Source organism: Miniopterus schreibersii, assembly GCF_964146895.1.
Source record: "Miniopterus schreibersii genome assembly, chromosome: 9".
Lineage (NCBI taxonomy): Eukaryota > Metazoa > Chordata > Mammalia > Chiroptera > Miniopteridae > Miniopterus > Miniopterus schreibersii.
This window is the reverse complement of record NC_138118.1, coordinates 59294585-59313716: the sequence shown is the minus strand read 5'-3', so window position 1 is coordinate 59313716 and position 19132 is coordinate 59294585. Positions and strand designations below refer to the sequence as shown.

The window sequence follows — 19132 nt, the reverse complement described above, 5'->3', positions numbered from 1 at the left end:
GGCGTGGCTCAGCGGTTAAGCATTGACCTAGGATCCAGGCGATCAGGGTTCGATTTCCGGTCAGGGCACATGCCGGGTTGCGGGCTGCAGCTGATCAATGACTCTCTCATCATTGATGTTTCTATCTCTCTCTCTCCCTCTCCTTTCCTCTCTCTGAAACCAATAAAGACATATTTAAAAAAACCAAAAAACAAAAAAAAAACAAAATCTGAAGCTGTGTATTGAGTATAAATAGCCACAGGAAGATTCAACTTGTTCTTACAGTCTTAGAAAAATGGAAAATATCATTCAAAGTGAGTCATGCATGGTATATGATATATGGGTCCTTCTAGAAAGAAAAATTAGTAATAGCTAGAGAGTTAACAGGAAATATCCATGTGGTCTGCTATTACTTAAAAGGTATCTCAATTGTCTGAAAAGGAACAAAGTCTGCCTGGTAAAATACAATATCCATATGTTACCCTCATAATGTCACTTTATCTTGTTCTTCCAATCAACTGTATTAAGTTTCTAACTGCCTGCTCAATGTGTATAAAGCAGGTTTGTTTTGCTGGAGCATCTTGGGAGTTCTGAAATGATGCTCATTACAGATAGTGTAAAAATATAAACATTTGCCAATGGGTACCACATCTGACCATTCTTAAGATGGTGAAACAGGCCAGGTATTATGGGTACTGATGATACGAAATCACCAGTTACTTCTAGGTTCGGGGGTGGGGTAAATTGTGATGCCTGGCAGCCTCAGACACTTGCTACTGATGTGCTGAATATCATTATTTCTTTATTCCTATACTAGCAGGTGAGATGACACCAGTTCCTTATTTCATTTTGACTTATACAGTGGCCTGACACAGAGATTCAGCATACCTTAAAGAGTACTGCTTCTGGTACAAATTTTAGCAAGGACCTGACAGTTTTTTATAAAGTTAAACACACATCTATTTGATCCAGCAATTCCATGTCAAGGTTTTTACCAAAGAGAAGTAAAAACACATATCGACAAAAAGACTTGTACAAAAATAGTCATAGCAGCTTTATTCATGACTTCCAAAAACCAAAATTATTCGAATGTCTATTTAAAGGAAATTGGATAAATAAATTGTGTTATATTGACAAAACAGAATACTATTGGACAATAAAAAAGAACTACTGATACATGCAACACTAGGACCAGTCTCAATTACGTTATGTTGAATAAAAGAAGCCAGTCACAGAAGAGTATATTCTATATGATCCCATGTATATGAATACCTGGAGCATGTAAAACTAAATCTATGGTGGGGGAAAAAGCCAGAAGAATGGTTTCCTCTGGAGGATGTTAGGAGTGACTGGGGAGGGACATGCCATACAGAAATGTTTTATGCCTAGATTGGAATGTGGGTTATTCTGGTTTGTCAAACCACTTGTGCCCTGGGTGTATTAGTCAGAGTTCTCCAGGGAAACAGAACCAATAGCATGTAAATAAATATAGACATATGTGTGTATACATGTATATGTATCTATATATGTTTATATAGATATATAAATATTTAAACTATATAGAGTGAGTCACATTATTTAACATCTCTGTGCCTCAGTTTCTTCAGCTGTAAAATGGAGATAAAAATAGCTTCTGCCTCAGAGGATTTTTGCAAGGAGGAAGTAAGTTAACAGTGCATGGTACATAGTAAGTGCCCAATAAATGTTTAAAGCCCGTATAAAATCCGGTGTGATTCAACAGTGGAATGTAGAAACCAAAAGCTAATTGAGCAGACACAATAAGTGTTAGCACCTGCTATTAATTTTTTTAATGTTAACTATTTGTGTGGCTCTTAGGCAGTTCTCTATCCAGCCCTGAGACTGACCTTAAAAAGATAAATCTCTGAAAAGTGGCCATGGGGGGCCCCTAACCCCTGCCCTGTGGAAATAATTCAGAGGCCTTTAGTATTTATAGAGAACTCAAAAGAGTCTCTGGAAGCCATTCCTTTATGCTCTAGGAAAACTTAAGGATGGTTAGCCCACCCTAGAAGGCCAGGGGGAAAAATCAACCTAAGCTGTTTCCTACCCAGAGCTCCACAAGTCCCCCAACAATGAAAACGGGTATTCCCGGAAGATCCATTCAGGCTGTCCCAGAGTTTTTCTGTAGCCAAGACAACAGGGCGCTCAGCAGTCCCCACAACTCTCAAGCAAAGAACAGATTTGGTATCTTGGGATTTTAACAAAACAGACCAGGAGGTGGCAGACTAACGGCTAACCACCACAACAAAAAAGTCCTATTACAGAGCCAAGTCACCTCTATAAACTCCGATCCAGGAAAACGAAACTAAAAGCAGACCATGGCGCCCTTCCCCAACCTGCCAGTTTCCACACACCCATTCCTGAGACACACCCTATGGTTCCTGAGCCAGTTAGAGCCCGGACTGAGGTAGAAGCAGAGGACATATAAATGTTCATGAAAACTGAAAGGAAGGATGTCTTTCTCTGACATCGGAGGAGGAAGAAAGCACAGACATTAGATATCTTCTGCACTGAAATACGTGGTTTTCCTCTCATTTATGTAGAAGAAATTTGCAAGGCAATCTGGGTAAGTACAATATCTATTATTAATATTATTATTATCTATAGCAGCATTTATTGAATGGGAAGGAATCTACTTTTCAATTAGAAAACTGAAATACACCCCCAAACCAAAAATGATATTTAAGCCTAGACATTCTAGACTTCATTGCTGTGACGGGAGTCAGCTTTATATTAGTTGAAAATGAGTAATAACATTTCACAAAAAATGCAATTGTAAACTAAAGGCACTTTTATTGATGAAGTCCTCCAAGGCATTAGCACCTTCAGAAAGAACATATAATGAAAATTTAAAGATGTGCTTTATATTAATCAAAGATATTTTCCACATCTATTCTAAGAAGTAGGCAGCGGCCAGAAAATGAAACTCCCTCGCCACCAATTCTTAGATATTTAGTGTCAGATGATATAGAGAGACAGACCAGAGACAGAGAGACAATGAGAGAGAGACAACTTGCTAAGAGAAGTCCTTGAACTTATGGCAGCTATATGTTCCTGTTAAATATCCTAGGTTTTTATGTCTGATTTCCTCCAAAGTAGGGGACAAAGGGGTGAAGGATTACATTTCCAACTAAAGGCCTGATATTCAACTCTCTTTAGAAAAGCTGACAAACCCTGCAGTTAACCCTACAGTTAATACATGTATGTGGGTTCTATCTTGTAACAAACTGTTTCCTTTTTCATCCTGGTTGCTGAGAGAAGCTCAGAACCAAAACTTCAGGCCACTTCTAGTAAAGTATATAGAACTGAAAAGTTATTTTAGGCACTAACTTTACTCCATTTTTTTTCCTGCCTTCTGTCTTCCCCAATTAGCCTTCTCCCTGATTTCTTTACCCAAGGGTTTTCTCATATATGTGATCCTGCATAACTTTCTGAATTATCTAAAAGCCGATTTGGAACAAGGGAGGGTATAAAGGAATCACTAATATGTGAAGTACCTCTGAACAGTAGTGTGAATGTGGAAAACATAGAAGTTAGCCCTAATTCCTCTGGTGCAGCAATTTTCAACCTTTTTCATCTCATGAACTACTTACTAAAGTTCTGCGGCACACGAAAAAAGCATAGGTGTAGTTTTGACTTGTTCACACCAGACAGCTATTGTTGTGCTGGCTGTTGTCATTTTTTTAAATTTGATAATCTAAGAGAAAAGAGGTCAGTGCCCCTGACTAAAAAGTCATTATTGCATGTTTTAAAAATTCTTTTGGCACACTGGTTGAAAATCACTGCTGTAGTTTATATCCTCCCCGAGTGGCATCCGCAACAACTTTTTAAAAGTAAGTTATCGAAAGGCACAGCTATCAAGACTCTGATGAAGGCTTTAGGGGAAGCAGTGTGAAAGTGCAAGCTGTTCAATCATGACTTAAAGATCGTAGACACAGACAACAGTCTGGTGGTTACCAGAGGGGAAGGGGGCTGGGGGAGGGTAGAGAGGGGAAAGGGGGTCCAATACAGGATGACAAAAGGAGACTAGACTTCGGGTGGTGAGCACACAATGCAATATACACATGATGTATCATAGAATTGTACACTTGAAACTTATATGATGTTATTAACCAATGTCATCCTAATAAATTTAATTTAAAAAAAATAGAAAAGGTCCATAATCCGGTAGAGAAAATAGTCAAAAGCTATTCCTTTTTCATTTGTTCACATTCCCGACCAAACATCCAGGCCCAGCTCCCCGTTCACCTTGGCTTTATGTTTTCACATGTATATGGTACGCAGCTCATACGTGAATCAAATAATCCATCTAAATCAACACTCAGTCTCATAATCTGATTGTTGAGGTATCACTTAGGAGACATGGGCTGAATTTATAAAACTGTTCCTGGAAGCCAGGGAAACACCCCCGGAGAAGCATACCGGTAGGATGGAGCGAGAGATGGGGCATGAGAACTACAGGGGGGAGGATTCAGGAGCCTGAACACAGCTGGCAACAGAATGATTGGGGCGCCCCCTGCCTTCGGCATTACAATAGTGTGGGTGCGACAGACGTCAGCTGTATTTTATAGGGTGGAGTAGATGAGACTTAGCAGATGGGCACACGAAAATGACTCACATAGCAGAGTTCCTACATGACAGTGGGACTGGGTTTTAGACGACTATAAAACCAGTATGAATCAACAGTATCATGTAAAACTAAAAGCTGATCCCGTGGTTGAGGCTGCAAAATAAATCTCTAGTGTAACATTTGGACCTCAGGTGCCATAATTGAATTAATCACTATCCTTGATTGGTAACATACCATTACTTTTTCTATGCAACTACCTTTTTAAAATAACTTATTGCTGAGAGTATTACAGATGTCCCCCATTTCCCAAACCCTTTTTCTCTCCTCCATCCCCACCCCACCCCCAGGGCTTCACCTGTCTATTGTCTGTGTCCATGGACTATGCATATATGCTTATAAATTCTTTGGTTAATCTCTTCCCGCCCTCCTTCCTACTTTCCCTCTGAGATCTGACAGTCTGTTTCATGCTTCCATGTCTGTGGTCCTATCTTGTTAGTCAATTTATTCTGTTCCTTAGATTCTGTATATGAGATCATGTACCTCTTTTATCTTATTCATGTTTATTTTACCATGCATTTTTGGAGATGTCATTGGCTTTTTACATGAAGTATAATTTATGTGAAATGAAGAAATCTTAAGGTACAGCTCTATGAAATTTTTATGTATTCATCAGTGTAACCACTAACTAGATCAAGATATAAAATTATCAATCTTAAAAATTAAACAACAGAGGTTATCGAGCAGCAAATGAGTTGATTTGGGAATAGCAGAGGAATTGCAATTAGGAACATGCAAACTATGGCAGATCATAGGCAAGTACAAAAAACAAAAGGGAGGTCAGTTTGGGAGAGGGGTATTGGAGGATACTGGGAAGGGTTGTTTTAACAGGAGCACATGGGCAGGGGGTGGGGGGAGATGTGTACAAGGTTGTGGTTCTTATTGGCAGCAAGTGAAAGGCAGTTGCAATTCCTGAGATGAGCAAGGAAAGACAGAGCTCTCCCTTCATGGCCTCCCAGATCCATGTTGAATGAGATTTCTTTTATTCATTTTCACAAAATATTTTTTGTGCCACTTCCCAGAAAATATTGCCCTGCCAAAAGGTAACCACTGAATTCTACAATAGATTAATTTGCCTGTTATTGTGCTTCATATAAATGGAATCCTACATTATGTTTCTCTTGTTACTGGCACACTTATTAAAATTGCCAAATAGTTTCCCAATGTGGCTAAAACAGTTTATATTTCCACCAGCAATGTACGAGTGTTCCATTGACTCTACCTCACCACCATTTGGTATTGTCAGACTTTATTTTTAGCCATTCTGCTAGGTATGTCATATTATCTCACTGTAAATTTGAAGACTGAAGTGAACTGAACAAAATCAGATGACAAAGACTGGTTGAATTAAGATTCCAGAGAGGGAAGATCCCTTACTTTGCATTTCCATGATAGTTAAAGATTCTGGAGTACTTTTAGATTCCAATTCATCACATCCACCCATGTGACTATGAAAAGCCCTATTGGTTTCCCAGCAAGACAAGACTAGTCCCCAACCCCTGCCCAGAATTAGCAAATGCCCCAAAGTTTACCTAGGAAGGGATCTTCCCTCTCTGGAATCTTAATTCAACCAGTCTTTGTCATCAAGTCCATCTATAACTCCGTGATAACTTCAAAAATATGTTTTGTAATTTATCTGATTTTTTTTACTAGTTGTTATAATAGAAGTGTTGGTGGCCTGCTGGAAACTACAACATCACACTGGGAAGTGGGATTCTTTCCATTTCTTCTTGAGTTAGTTTTGGTAAGTACATTTTTCAAGGAATTTGTTCAGTTCACTTCAGTCTTCAAATTTACAGCATCTGATATTATTTGTGCCATCTTTTTTATTTCTTGGTCACTCCACAGGTGTGTAAATTTATTACTCTTTATCATGAACAAATTTTGGAATTCTTTGATTCTCTTATAACTTTGTTTTCCATGTTAAAGATTTCTGCTCTTATCTTTATTTGTCCTTCCTTTTACTTACTTCTGCTTTATTCTGTTTTTCTTCTTTGAACTTATTAAGTTGACATTTAGCTTATACTTTTCAATAATTCTTCTAGTTTTATAAAAGCATTTAGTCTATAAATATCCTCTCCAAATACTGTTGAAACTGTATCTTACAAGTTTTTTAATGCGGCATTTTAAAATAAAAATTGTATATGTTTAAGATATAAAACATAATGATTTGACATACGTACGTATAGTAAAATGACTTCTATGGTCAGGCTAGTTGACATATCATCTCACACAGTTGCCATTTATTTTTGTGATGAGTGCACCAGAAATCTACTCTCTTAGCATATTTCCAGTGTTCAAAACAGTACTATTAAGTATAGTCATCATGCTTGTACATTAAGATCTCTAGACATTCACCCTACATAACTGCAAATTTGTTAGTTTTACCTACATCTGCCCACCTTTTCCCCCTCCAGCCCCTGGTATGCCTTGCTCTATACTTTTTTTTTTTGGATTTCACATATAAATAAGATGATACAGCAACTGTGTTTCTCTTTCTGACTTATTTCATTTAGCATAATATCCCCAAGTTTCATCCATGTTGTCACTAATCTCAGGACTTCCTTCTTTCTCATGGCTGAATAATATTCCATTGTGTATATGCACCACGTCTTCTTTATCTATTCATCTTTCGACGGGCATTTAGGTTGTTTCCATATCTTGGCTATTGTGGAAATGCTACAATAAATGTGAGTGCAGATTATTTCTTTCAGATACTGATTTCATTTCCTTCTGATATATACCCAGAAGTGAAATAGCCGAATCATCTATAATAATTCTATTTTTAATTTTGGGAAGAATCTCCATACTCCAAATTGATAATAGCTGTACCAATTTACATTCCCACCAACAGTGTGCAAGTGTTCCTTTTTCTCCATATCTTCACCAACACTTGTTATTTATATTATTATTATTGTTATCATTATTATTATTATCCAGTCTGTTCCTGGGCTAGGACATGTGCCTAGGTCTATAAAAGCCAGCCTGGAGGCTGGGGCAGCCTGGGAGCTTCAGTTCCAGGAGCTAATCTGGAGTCTGGGACCATGGGGCCCAGCCCAGCACTGGGGCAAATAGAGAGCCTGGGTCTATAGGAGCTGGCCTGGACCTGAGGTGGGGCAGAAGCGGGGTCCATGGGAGCCCACCTGAAGGTTAGGTCTGCAAGGGTTTCGCTATGAGGGTAATACTAACTTCATAAAATGAATTGGTGAGTATTCCCTCTTTTACTGTTTTTTTTGGAAGAGACTGTATAGAATCAGTGTTAATTCTTTAAATGCTTGGTAGTATTCTCCAGTGAATCTGTCTGGGCCGGGAGATTTGAGGGGAGATTTTTTAAGTTAAAAAATCCAGTTTTCTTCCCTGGACAGTGTGGCTCAGTTGGTTGAGCATCATCTTGTGCACCAGAAGGTCGCTGTTTGGATTCCTGGTCAGTGCACATGCTTGGGTTACTGGTTTGATCCCCAGCGGGGAGCATGCAGGAGGCAGCCAATCGATGTTTCTCCCTCTCTCCCTCTTCTTTCCTCTCTCTCTAAAAATCAATAAAATCATATTTAAAAATCCAGTTTTCTTCGAAGTTCTGGGACTATTTCATACAGAGTTGTAGAAATTTGTGTTTTTTGAGGAATTGGTCCATTTCATTTGAGTTGTCAAATTTATGTGTATGAAGTTGTTCATAGGACTCTCTTAATTTCTTTTTGATGTCTAAAAGGTTTAGAATTATATCCACTGTTTCATGTCTGATACTGTAAATGTGTCTTCTCTTTTTTATTCTTCTTCAGCCTTGCTAGAGGTTTGTAGATTTTATGATCTTTTCAAGTAAGCAGATCTTTGCATCATTGACTTTCTCCATTAAATTTCTGTTTTCAATTTAATTTATTTCTGTTCTTTATTATTTCCTTTCTTCTGCTTGCTTGTGTTTTATTTTGCTCTTCTTTTTCAAAGTTGTCTAGGTTTCTGGGTTAAAAGCTTAAATTATTGTTTTGAGACTTTTCTTCTTTCCAATATATGCATTTATTGATATGTCTTCTTTTAACACTGCTTTAACTATGTCCCCCAAATTTTGATATGTTGTATATTCATTTCCATTCATTGCAATGTATTTCTTTTACTTTTCTTGAGACTTTTCTTTGGCCTATGAATTATTTAGGAATGTGTGGTTTTGGTATTTAGTAATTTTCTTCTTATCTTTCTATTACAAATTTTTTATAAGATTCCATTGTAGTTGGTAAACATATTTCTGTAGGATTTCAATTCTTTTAAATTTGTTGAACTTTGTTTTATCATTTAGGATATGGTCTGTCTTGGATACTTAAAAAGATTGATATTCTGCTGTTGTTGGATGGAGTGTGTGTGATTTAAAACCTGTTGGTCATGCTAGTTGGTTTTGCTCAGTGGTTAGAGTGTCAGCCTGTGGACTAAAGGGTCCCAGGTTCGATTCCAGCCAAGGGCACGTAACTTGGTTGCAGGCTTCATCCCCGCTGCAGGCTCCATCCCCACCAGGGTCCTGTGGGAGGAGACTGATCTGTGTCTCTCTCTCACAACGAAGTTTCTCTTTCTCTCTCTCTCTCTACCTCCCTTTCATTCTCAAAAGCAATGGAAAAAATATCCTCTGGTGACAACTTTTTAAAAAAACAACAACAACCAGTTGATCAATGGTGTTAAATTCTTCTGTATTCTCACTAATATTCTGTCTAATTGTCCTATCAGTCGTTGAAGATGTTGATATATATGCAACTATAACTGTGGGTTTGCCTAAAACTGAAAAAGTCCTATCAGTGTTTGCTTCAAACATTTTGCAACTTCCTTGTTTGGTGCAAACATGTTAGGATTACTCTGGAGTCTTGTTGGACTGACTCTTTTATCACTACATAATATTCCTCTGTCTGAAGTAATTTTCTTTGCTCTAAAATCTACTTTATCTGGCATTAATATAGCTACTTCTGTGTTTACTAGTTAATGTTTATGTTATATATTTTACCCATACTTTTACTTTCAACCTACCTATGTTGTTTTATTTCAAGTAAGTGTCTTAATGACAGGATATCTTGGGTCATGTTTTTAATCCAGTATACCAATTCTGTCTTTTAATTTCTGTATTTAGGCTACTTATATTTAATGTAGTTATTTATATGTTAATATTATGTCTACCTTTTTTTGCTTCTGTTTGTTCTCTGGTTTTCATTTCTCTGTTTTATTTTTCTGGCTTCCTGTGCATCACTCAAAACTTTTTTACAATTCCACCTTTATCTACAGAGTTTTTGAGTGTATTACTTTGAAGTTTTTTCTAGTGGTTGCTCTAGATGTTGCATTATTTATGTAAAATTTATGACAATCTAGTGGTGTGATTTTGCTAGTTTAAGTGATGTGTAGAAATCTTAGTTCCTGTTTTCCCCTTACCCTATCCACTTATAATTATCTTAACTAGTTCCACTATATACATTTGGAACCAAATCAGAAAGTGCTTCATCAAAAAATTTAGAAAGCCAAATAGGAGAAACTCTATCATATTTACCAATATTTTTCTTATCATGTTCTCTTTTTTCCTCCCTTATGTTCCAAGGTCCCTTCTTTTATCAATTTCTTTTTGTTCAGAGAACTTGCTTTAACCATTCTTTTAGGGTAGGTCATGTAGGTTGCACCATTTTACATTCCCACCAACAATACACAGGAATGCCTTCCAATTTCTCCACATGCCCACCAATACTTATTATTTTCAGGGGTGTGGTTTTTTTTTTAGCAGTCATCATAATGGTTGTGAAATGCTATATCATTGTGGTTTTGGTTTGCTTTTTTCTAGTGATTAGTGATGTTGAGCATCTTTTCATGTGCAAGTCCACTGTTAATTTTTTAATTGGGTTATTTTGTTGCTGTAGTTGAGTTGTAGGAGTTTTTACTATATTCTGGATATTATCATATCAGTTACATGATTTGCAAGTATTTTCTCCCATTCCATAGCTTGTCTTTTCATTCTGTTAATTGTGTCCTTTGATGTACAGTCTTAAGTTTGGTGTAGTCCTACAAAAGGGGCTTACTTTGAAGATCAGTACACCTAAAGAAGTTTTCCCCCTTCACCCTTATTTCTTTTCTCAGATCATTTAAAATTTGAACTTCTTAATCTCTATAGGCTAAATTGCTGGAGGAAACTTCATCTAATTCACTTTTTAAATAAGGCATTAAATCTTCTAGGTTTCTCATTATCATAATGTTGTAAGGGAGTAAAATTTCTATCAATTTTGCATATTTTTACTATTTTGTATTACTGTAGCTGTGAGATACGTGGTTTTTTTATTTGTATTAATTTTTTAGAGAGAGAAACATTGATGTGAAAGAGAAACATCAATTGGTTGCCTCCTGCTACACCCTGACCAGGGACCAAACCTACAACCTGGGCATGTGCCCTGACCCAGAATCGAAATGGGAACCTTTCAGTGCACAGGATGACCATCAACCAACTGAGCCACATTGGCCATGGCATAAGATATGTTTTTTACTCACTTTTTATGCAGGAATTACTAATGAAAAATAACAGCTTTAATCCTGGACCAGTGCTCTGGCATCTTTATTCTGAAAGGAAAGATAAATCCTAATCTTGAATTTATATCTACCACTGGGAGGCAATATTCCTGTGTATTATTTCATAGAAGTGGGCCTATATAACCTACTTGCCATAATTCCCCAAGTTTATCTGCTCTGTTAATTTGATTTCTCCCATGATGGATTCACTGAAATGGCTCACATTTTGGAGCCATTATTGGATTGTACATAAAGCTATTATTATTTGTATTTTGTTTTTTCTAACCATTGCTATATTTCTTTAACCTATATTGCCATGAATTTTCCAGATACTAGTCTGCCAATTTGCAGACCAATATTAATGCCATTTGTTACTGCCCAGGAATCCACTATTATCAATTATTAGTGAAAATTAATATAATAGTAGCCTCTAAGTTCACTACCCAGCAAGCTATCCCAGAAGTCATGGAATAGAATGGCTCACACACCAAATAAAGATGCTTAAGGCACATGCCTTATTAAATCAACTTAAATACACAACAAAAAGCAGGGAGAAGATATGGGCAACTCACTTTGGATAAGATACAAGAGGGGTAGAAGGATCTTACTACCTGAGTTATGCAAAATCATATATCCTCTTTCCCTCTGTACTGTATCAACATTCTCCACTGATTATGTAATTTTGCTAACCAAAGTTGAGGTCTGTCCAAAGGGATCAACATATAGAAGATACACTGGGCCAAAGACATGCACTTGCTCTAACCAGAGAGATGCAGAGGGACATGGATGCCTGACCACAACTATAGCTCATCAATTTGCCTGATAATCTACTCTGAATTTTATTTATGTTTCTCGAGTAGAAGGCCCAAAAGATAAAGTGGGTGTCACCCAGTTAAGACCCATTTAAGACCTCATCAATATCAAGTGCTTCAATTGTGTCTTACTAATGCTTAATATCTATTTGGCCCTTCTGTTCCTCCCTATGTTTAACACTCATATGCTCAATATACTTTATCTACACCCATCATAACGTTTCACAACTACTTACTTCTCTATTTAATTTCACGTAGCCTCCTTTGTTTCTCTTATTTTCTATAGCAGAATTGAGTATTTTAAAATAATACAGCTAATACGCATTATAGCAAACAAGCATTAATAAGGATGAAACTTCTCTATATATACTGACTGGAAGTGTCCCCAAGATACAGTTAGTGAGTAAAGCAAAGTAACAAGAATTGTGTATACTATGCTATCATTCATGGGGGGGGGGGGTGCTTGTATTTGAGAGCATTTTTGTGGTAGGATACAGAAGAAAATGGTAATAATAATTTCCTCTCAGGAAGAAAACTAGATAACATGCATATTGTTTTGAACTTTTAAAACTGCATAAGACATACATATTACCTATTGAAAATTAGTTGATTATTTAAAAATTTACTTATAAGCATACTAAATTATTTTTCTTTTTCTATATACAGATCTCAGAATGGCAGCACAACTAAACCTGCCAGAAAATACAGATGACTGGACAAAAGAGGATGTCAGTCGGTGGTTAGAAAGTCATAAAATTGACCAAAAACACAGGCAAATCTTGACTGCACAAGATGTGAATGGAGCCGTCCTGAAGTGGTTAACAAAACATCACCTCATTGATATGGGCATAACACATGGACCAGCTATCCAAATAGAACATTTATTTAAAGAATTGCAGAAAGCACCCTCTGAAGATCCTCATAAAACATGTCAGAAGAAAAAAGGCAGTAAAAATATTCCTAAAATACAAACTCTGATGCAAGGGGAAAATGAAGAAACTTCTAAACAAAAAGAGAAAGAGAAATCAGATGTGGCTAATGCCTCTACGATGAGCACAGTTACTCAAGTTTCTAAGTCACCAGAAAATGAGCTCATGGAAGGGGAAATAGATAACACAAAGGGAAAGCAGCCATCCGTAGAACTGACATGTGCGGCATACCCTTTTGATGAATTCAGTGACCCATATCGCTACAAAATGAACTTTTGTCTACAGCCTGAAACAGGACCACTCAATCTCATTGATCCAATACATGAATTCAAAGACTTCACGAATACAAATAAAGGCACAGAATTGGATGCTAAAATGAAATTTAGCAATGAAGTCTTCAAATTCGCATCAGCTTGTATGAATTCACGGACCAACGGCACCATTCATTTTGGAGTCATAGACAAACCCCATGGAAAAATTGTTGGAGTGAGCCTCACCACTGTCACCAAGGAAGACCTCATCAACCACTTCAATCTGATGATCCACCAGTATTTTGAAGACCATCAGGTCCAAAAAGCAAAGAAGTGCATTCGAGAGCCAAGATTTGTAGAAGTTTTACTGCCAAACAGTGTGCCATCTGACAGATTTGTTATTGAAGTGGATGTCATTCCGCAATACTCTGAATGTGGACATGATTATTTCCAGATTAAAATGCAAAATTGCAACAACAAAATATGGGAACAGAGAGAAAAATTCTCGGTGTTTGTGCGAGATGGGGCCAGCTCTAAAGACATCATGAAAAATAATGCAGATTTCAAAATATTTAAATTAGATTTAGAAGCACTGGCAGGGCGTAGAAAAGAAGCAGAAGAAAAATGCAGAGTAAAAACAAATGAAAAGAACAGTGAGGGGCCAAAGCTTATTGAATTGTTAACAGGAAATCAAGATTTGTTAGATAATTCATACTATGACTGGTACATTCTTGTAACAAATAAATGCCATCCTAATCAAATAAAACACTTAGATTTCATAAAGGAAATAAAATGGTTTGCTGTGTTGGAGTTTGATCCTGAATCTGTGAGCAAGGGGATAGTCAGTGCTTACAAAGAAAGCCGAGTAGTAAACCTACACCTGCCAAGTCTGTACATAGAGGGGAAAACCACAACAAATGAGAAGATTTCTAGTCTGAATCTTTATGTACAACCCAGCTGGATTTTCTGCAATGGCAGATTAGACCTTGACAGTGAAAAATATGAACCCTTAGATCCAAGTTCCTGGCAAAGAGAAAAAGCATCTGAAGTCAGGAAACTGATATCATTTCTTACACATGAAGACATCATGCCAAGAGGGAAGTTTTTGGTGGTATTTCTGTTACTCTCCTCCGTGGATGACCCAAGAGACCCCCTCATTGAGACCTTCTGTGCTTTCTATCAAGATCTGAAAGGAATGGAAAATATATTGTGTATTTGTGTACAACCACACATATGTCAGAGGTGGAAAGATCTACTTGAAGCAAGATTAACAAAACAACAAGATGAATTATCAAGCCAATGTATTTCCTCTTTAAGCCTTGAAGAGATAAATGGTACTATTCTTAAACTAAAATCTGTGACTAAATCTTCAAAGAGATTTTTGCCATCTATTGGTTCATCTACTGTCCTTCTGAAAAAAGATGAAGATATCATGACCGCTCTGGAAATTCTCTGTGAAAATGAATGCGAAGGTACACTCTTAGAAAATGATAAAAGCAAATTTCATGAATTCAAAGCTTCAAAAGAGGAAGACTTCTATCGAGGTGGTAAAGTATCCTGGTGGAACTTCTACTTTTCTTCTGAAAACTATTCTTCGCCTTTTGTCAAAAGGGATAAGTATGAAAAACTTGAAGAAAAGATACACAAGTGTGTAGATTCTTCAAAGTCAATATCTGTCAAAATTATTCATCTGTATCATCATCCAGGCTGTGGTGGGACTACCTTGGCAATGCATATTCTCTGGGAACTAAGGAAGAAATTCAGGTGTGCTGTGCTGAAGAACAAGACAGCGGATTTTTCTGAAATTGGAAAACAAGTGACTAATTTAATCACCTATGGGACAGCAAGCCATCAGGAGTACTTACCTGTGCTGCTTCTTGTTGATGATTTTGAGGAGCAAGGGGACATCTATCTTCTGCAGGCCTCCATTCAAGCAGCCATAGTTAATAAGTGCATTCGGTATGAGAAACCTCTAGTGATAATCCTAAATTGTGTAAGATCGCAGAACCCTGAAAAATGTCCAAAGGTGTCAGACAATATCGCCTTAATACAACAACTGTCTTCCAAAGAGCAGAGAGCGTTTGAGCTTAAACTGAAAGAAATTGAAGAGCAACATAAAAACTTTAAAGATTTTTATTCCTTCATGATCATGAAAACCAATTTTGATAAGAAGTACATAGAAAATGTGGTCAGGAATATCCTGAAAGGACAAAATATGTCCACCAAGGAAGCAGAGCTCTTTTCTTTCCTGGCTCTTCTTAATTCATATGTGCCTGATACCACCATTTCACTTTCACAGTGTGAAAAGTTTTTAGGGATTACACACAAGAAGGCTTACTGGGGAACAGAAAAACTTGAAGACAAGATGGGCACCTACTCTACGATTCTGATAAAAACAGAGGTGGTGGAATGTAAAAAATACTGTGGGCTGCGCATCATTCATCCTTTGATTGCCATTCGCTCCCTGGAAGAACTGAAGATAAGCTATGATTTGGATAAAAGTCAAATTATGCTGGATATGCTAACAGAAAATGTGCTCTACGATACTGATATGGGAAGAAGCAAATTTTTCCGAGATATGCAAACACTGCTGCTCACGAGACAGCGCAATGAGCATGAAGGTGAAATGGGAACTTGGTTCTCCCCATTCATTGAAGCGTTACATAAAGACGAAGGGAACACAGCAGTCGAAAAAGTATTGCTGGAAGGTATTCATCGGTTCCACCCAAATGCATTCATTTGCCAAGCCTTGGCAAGACATTTCTACATTAAAGAGAGGAACTTTACCAGTGCCCTTCATTGGGCAAATGAAGCAAAAAAGATAGAACCTAGCAATTCTTATGTCTCAGATACGCTGGGTCAAGTCTACAAAAGTAAAGTAAGATGGTGGCTAGAGAATAATGAAAGAAAAAGGAACGTTTCCGTTGCTGATCTAAACGAACTTTTGGATTTGGTGGTACACGCCTCGAACGCGTTCAAGGAATCTCAGCAGCAAAGCGAAGACAGAGAGAGTGAGGCAGCAGAAAGGTTTTATCAGAAGTCAAAGAGGCGATATGATACTTACAACATTGCTGGTTATCATGGGGAGATAGAAGTCGGGCTCTATGCAATCCAGATTCTCCAGCTCATTCCTTTTTTTGACAATAAAAATAAACTATCTAAAAGAGACATGGTCAATTTTATATCAGGAGTTAGTGATATTCCTGGAGATCCAAACAATGAATTTAAATTAGTCCTCAAGAACTTTATTCCCTACCTAACTAATTTACGGTATTCTTTGAAAAAGTGCTTTGATTTTTTTGACGATTATTTTGTCCTTCTAAAACCCAGGAACAACGTTAAGCAATATGAACAGTCCAAAACTTGGGGAAAGGTGGCTGGATGTTTTAAGAAGTATGCAGATATATTTGGTCCCTTAGAGGAATTACAAAACAGAGATCTCACATCAAAGCTTAGTATTCCACTTCAAGCAGAGCTGTGTCGGAGAAGCCTGGAAGTTTTCAAAGCAGACAAGTTTTCTGGGCTCTTGGAATACCTTATCAAAAGTCAAGGAGATGCTATTAACACCATGGAAGACATAGTGAAAAAATACACTTTTCTCTTTGAACAATCCAGTGTCAGAATCCAGCCAAAGGAAAAACAAAATTTCATCTTGGCCAATATCATTCTCTACTGTATTAAACCTACTTCCAAAATTGTGAAGCCAACTAAAACACTGAAAGATCAGCTTCGAGAACTCTTACAACAAATAGGACTGAATTATCGATATTCAGAACCTTATTTCTTAGCTTCCCTCTTATTCTGGCCAGAAAACCAAAATCTAGATCAAGATTCTAAACAAATGGAAAAGTATGCTCGGTCACTGCAAAATTCTTTCAGGGGACAATATAAACATATGTATCGTACGAAGCAACCAATTGCATATTTCTTTCTTGGGAAAGGTAAGAATATGAACAGACTTGTCCACAAAGGGAAAATTGATGAATGCTGTGGAAAGACGCCTGATACTAACTTCTGGCAGAGTGGGGAGGTATGGAAGGAGCAAAAAGTCCAAGAACTTCTGCTTCGTTTAAAGGGGCGAGCTGAAAATAATTGTTTATGCATAGAATATGGAACCAATGAAAAAATCACAATACCCATCACACCTACTTTCTGGGGTGAACTAAGAAGTGGTAGAAGCATAGAAAAAGTGTCTTTTTACCTGGGATTTTCCATTGGAGGCCCACTTGCTTATGACATTGAGATTATTTAAGAGCCTGATCTTCTCCCTCCAGGAATGTGGTCTCAGTACCACCTTTTTTTTTTATTTTAGAAACCAAGACTTTAAATTCCTCTTAAGTATGTTATGAGTCCTACACAGACTGTGGTGAAAAAGAAAAAAGTGAGAAATGTGGACAGTATCAAATATCTTCCTTGGTTTGGATAACACCATGAAGGACAAGATAAGAAGGAGCCAGGGATGGAATTAGGAGAGGTGAATATAATAAGTCAGCCTCACAGAGCCCCACCACTTCCCCCAGTTACCCAACCAAGCCATGGATTGAGGAAGGGTGTCTCATTTCCTCTCAATTGTAAACAATTTTCAGAATAGGAAAAAAGAATTATGATTCTAAGGCATTACAATGTTGGGAAACCATTTCATAAAAGAAGTGAAATCCTCTCAAGATGAGGAGCAACATTTATTCTTACCGAGCACACCAGCACTCAAGGATCTTTCAAAGCACAGGAGCAACCAATTCCTTGAAGGCCATGCCCAAAGAAGTCAGCAGATCTTACCAAAGTAGGCTGGAGAATTAGACTGCCTTTTCATGCAGTAGGAGGCAGCTGAGCAAAAGCAGGGGGAAAAAAGTGAGCTTAAAGACGTTTACACAAACAAACAAAAAAATACACTTGGACTCCAAAGCTAATGAATAAAAAGGACTCTTGTGAAAAAAAGACTAATTTGTCCCCCATCTAGGGGATCCTAACATACTGGCAACCTATGCGTTGAAAAAGCACAACCAGGGAGAGGTAATCAAAATGCAATTTTCCTCTAAAATTATGGACATGGACAATCACCAATGGTTGCCAAAAGTGATAAAAAGCTGACAAACAACTTTATACCAGATGAACCAGACTTTCCTAAATACTGATCAATATTAACATTGTAGAGAGAGAGACAGACATTTTGGGACTATAGGAGTGCTCACATCACCTATGACGTAGTCTTGCCAAATAAATGAACCTGAATCTGATCAAGCTTCTGGATCTTTCTTCCAATTGAAAGGAAATACAGATGTTGGATATGCTTCAAAGTAATGTGAAATGTATGGAGATGGTGAAAGGAAAGCCGATAAGCAGTAGCTGCAACTAGATTGGACCTGAGTTAACAATTGCTTCACAGTGTATATTTGGGAGTTCTTTATACTCTTTTCTTTAGACTGTACTTTTGAAATTTTCTGTTATAAAAAATTTCTAAAACTAAAATTTTTTGTTTGTTTTGTTGTTGTTTTTAAAATATATCTTTATTGATTTCAGAGAGAGGAAGGGAAAGGGAAAGAGAGAGTTGAAACTCCAATGATGAGAGAGTCATTGATCGGCTGCCTCCTGCGCGCCTCCTACTGGGGATGGAGCCCGCAACCCGGGCATGTGCTCTGATCAGGACTCGAACCACGATCTCCTGGATCCTAGGTCGATGCTCAACCACTGAGCCACTATTGGCCAGGCAAAATGCAGTTTGTTTTTGCTTCACAATTCCATTCAGATTTTTTACTGGGAGGTGAGGGGGAGGGTTCTCTTGCTTCTGAATGAAATTTCAGTGCCCTAACTTCTCAGCTTACTCATGGTTTAAAAAAGAAAAAAATCCTCTGGTCAAGCACAGCCTCAATTTAAAAAAATGAGAATGTCCAGTCACATTTTTCTCTGGGTCCACTTCCCATCTTGTCCCAGGTTTCAATCTACTCTACACAGACTGTCTCTGTTGGAATCCTCAGATGATTACCAGGTGATTCTGTTGAATTCAAGCTA

General features: G+C 37.5%; 1 protein-coding gene across 2 annotated transcripts; it reads left to right on the top strand.

Moving 5' to 3' along the window:
- The first annotated feature begins 2238 nt into the window (after positions 1-2238).
- On the top strand, positions 2239-18579 carry SAMD9 (sterile alpha motif domain containing 9). Of its 2 annotated transcripts, XM_081147266.1 has the most exons (3): positions 2239-2563; positions 6278-6368; positions 12613-18579. In XM_081147266.1, exon 3 carries the CDS (start codon positions 12621-12623, stop codon positions 17376-17378), a length of 4758 nt encoding a protein of 1585 aa, XP_081003392.1. In that variant the 5' UTR covers positions 2239-2563; positions 6278-6368; positions 12613-12620; the 3' UTR covers positions 17379-18579. The 2 variants fall into 2 exon arrangements, with proteins under 2 accessions (XP_081003392.1, XP_081003393.1); XM_081147267.1 differs by lacking the exon at positions 6278-6368 and having other exon boundaries at positions 2301-2563.
- The last annotated feature ends 553 nt before the right edge of the window (positions 18580-19132 follow it).

Excerpts from the sequence above, each read along its gene's own strand:
- SAMD9 (XM_081147266.1), top strand. The coding sequence starts at position 12,621 with ATGGCAGCACAACTAAACCTGCCAGAAAATACAGATGACTGGACAAAA.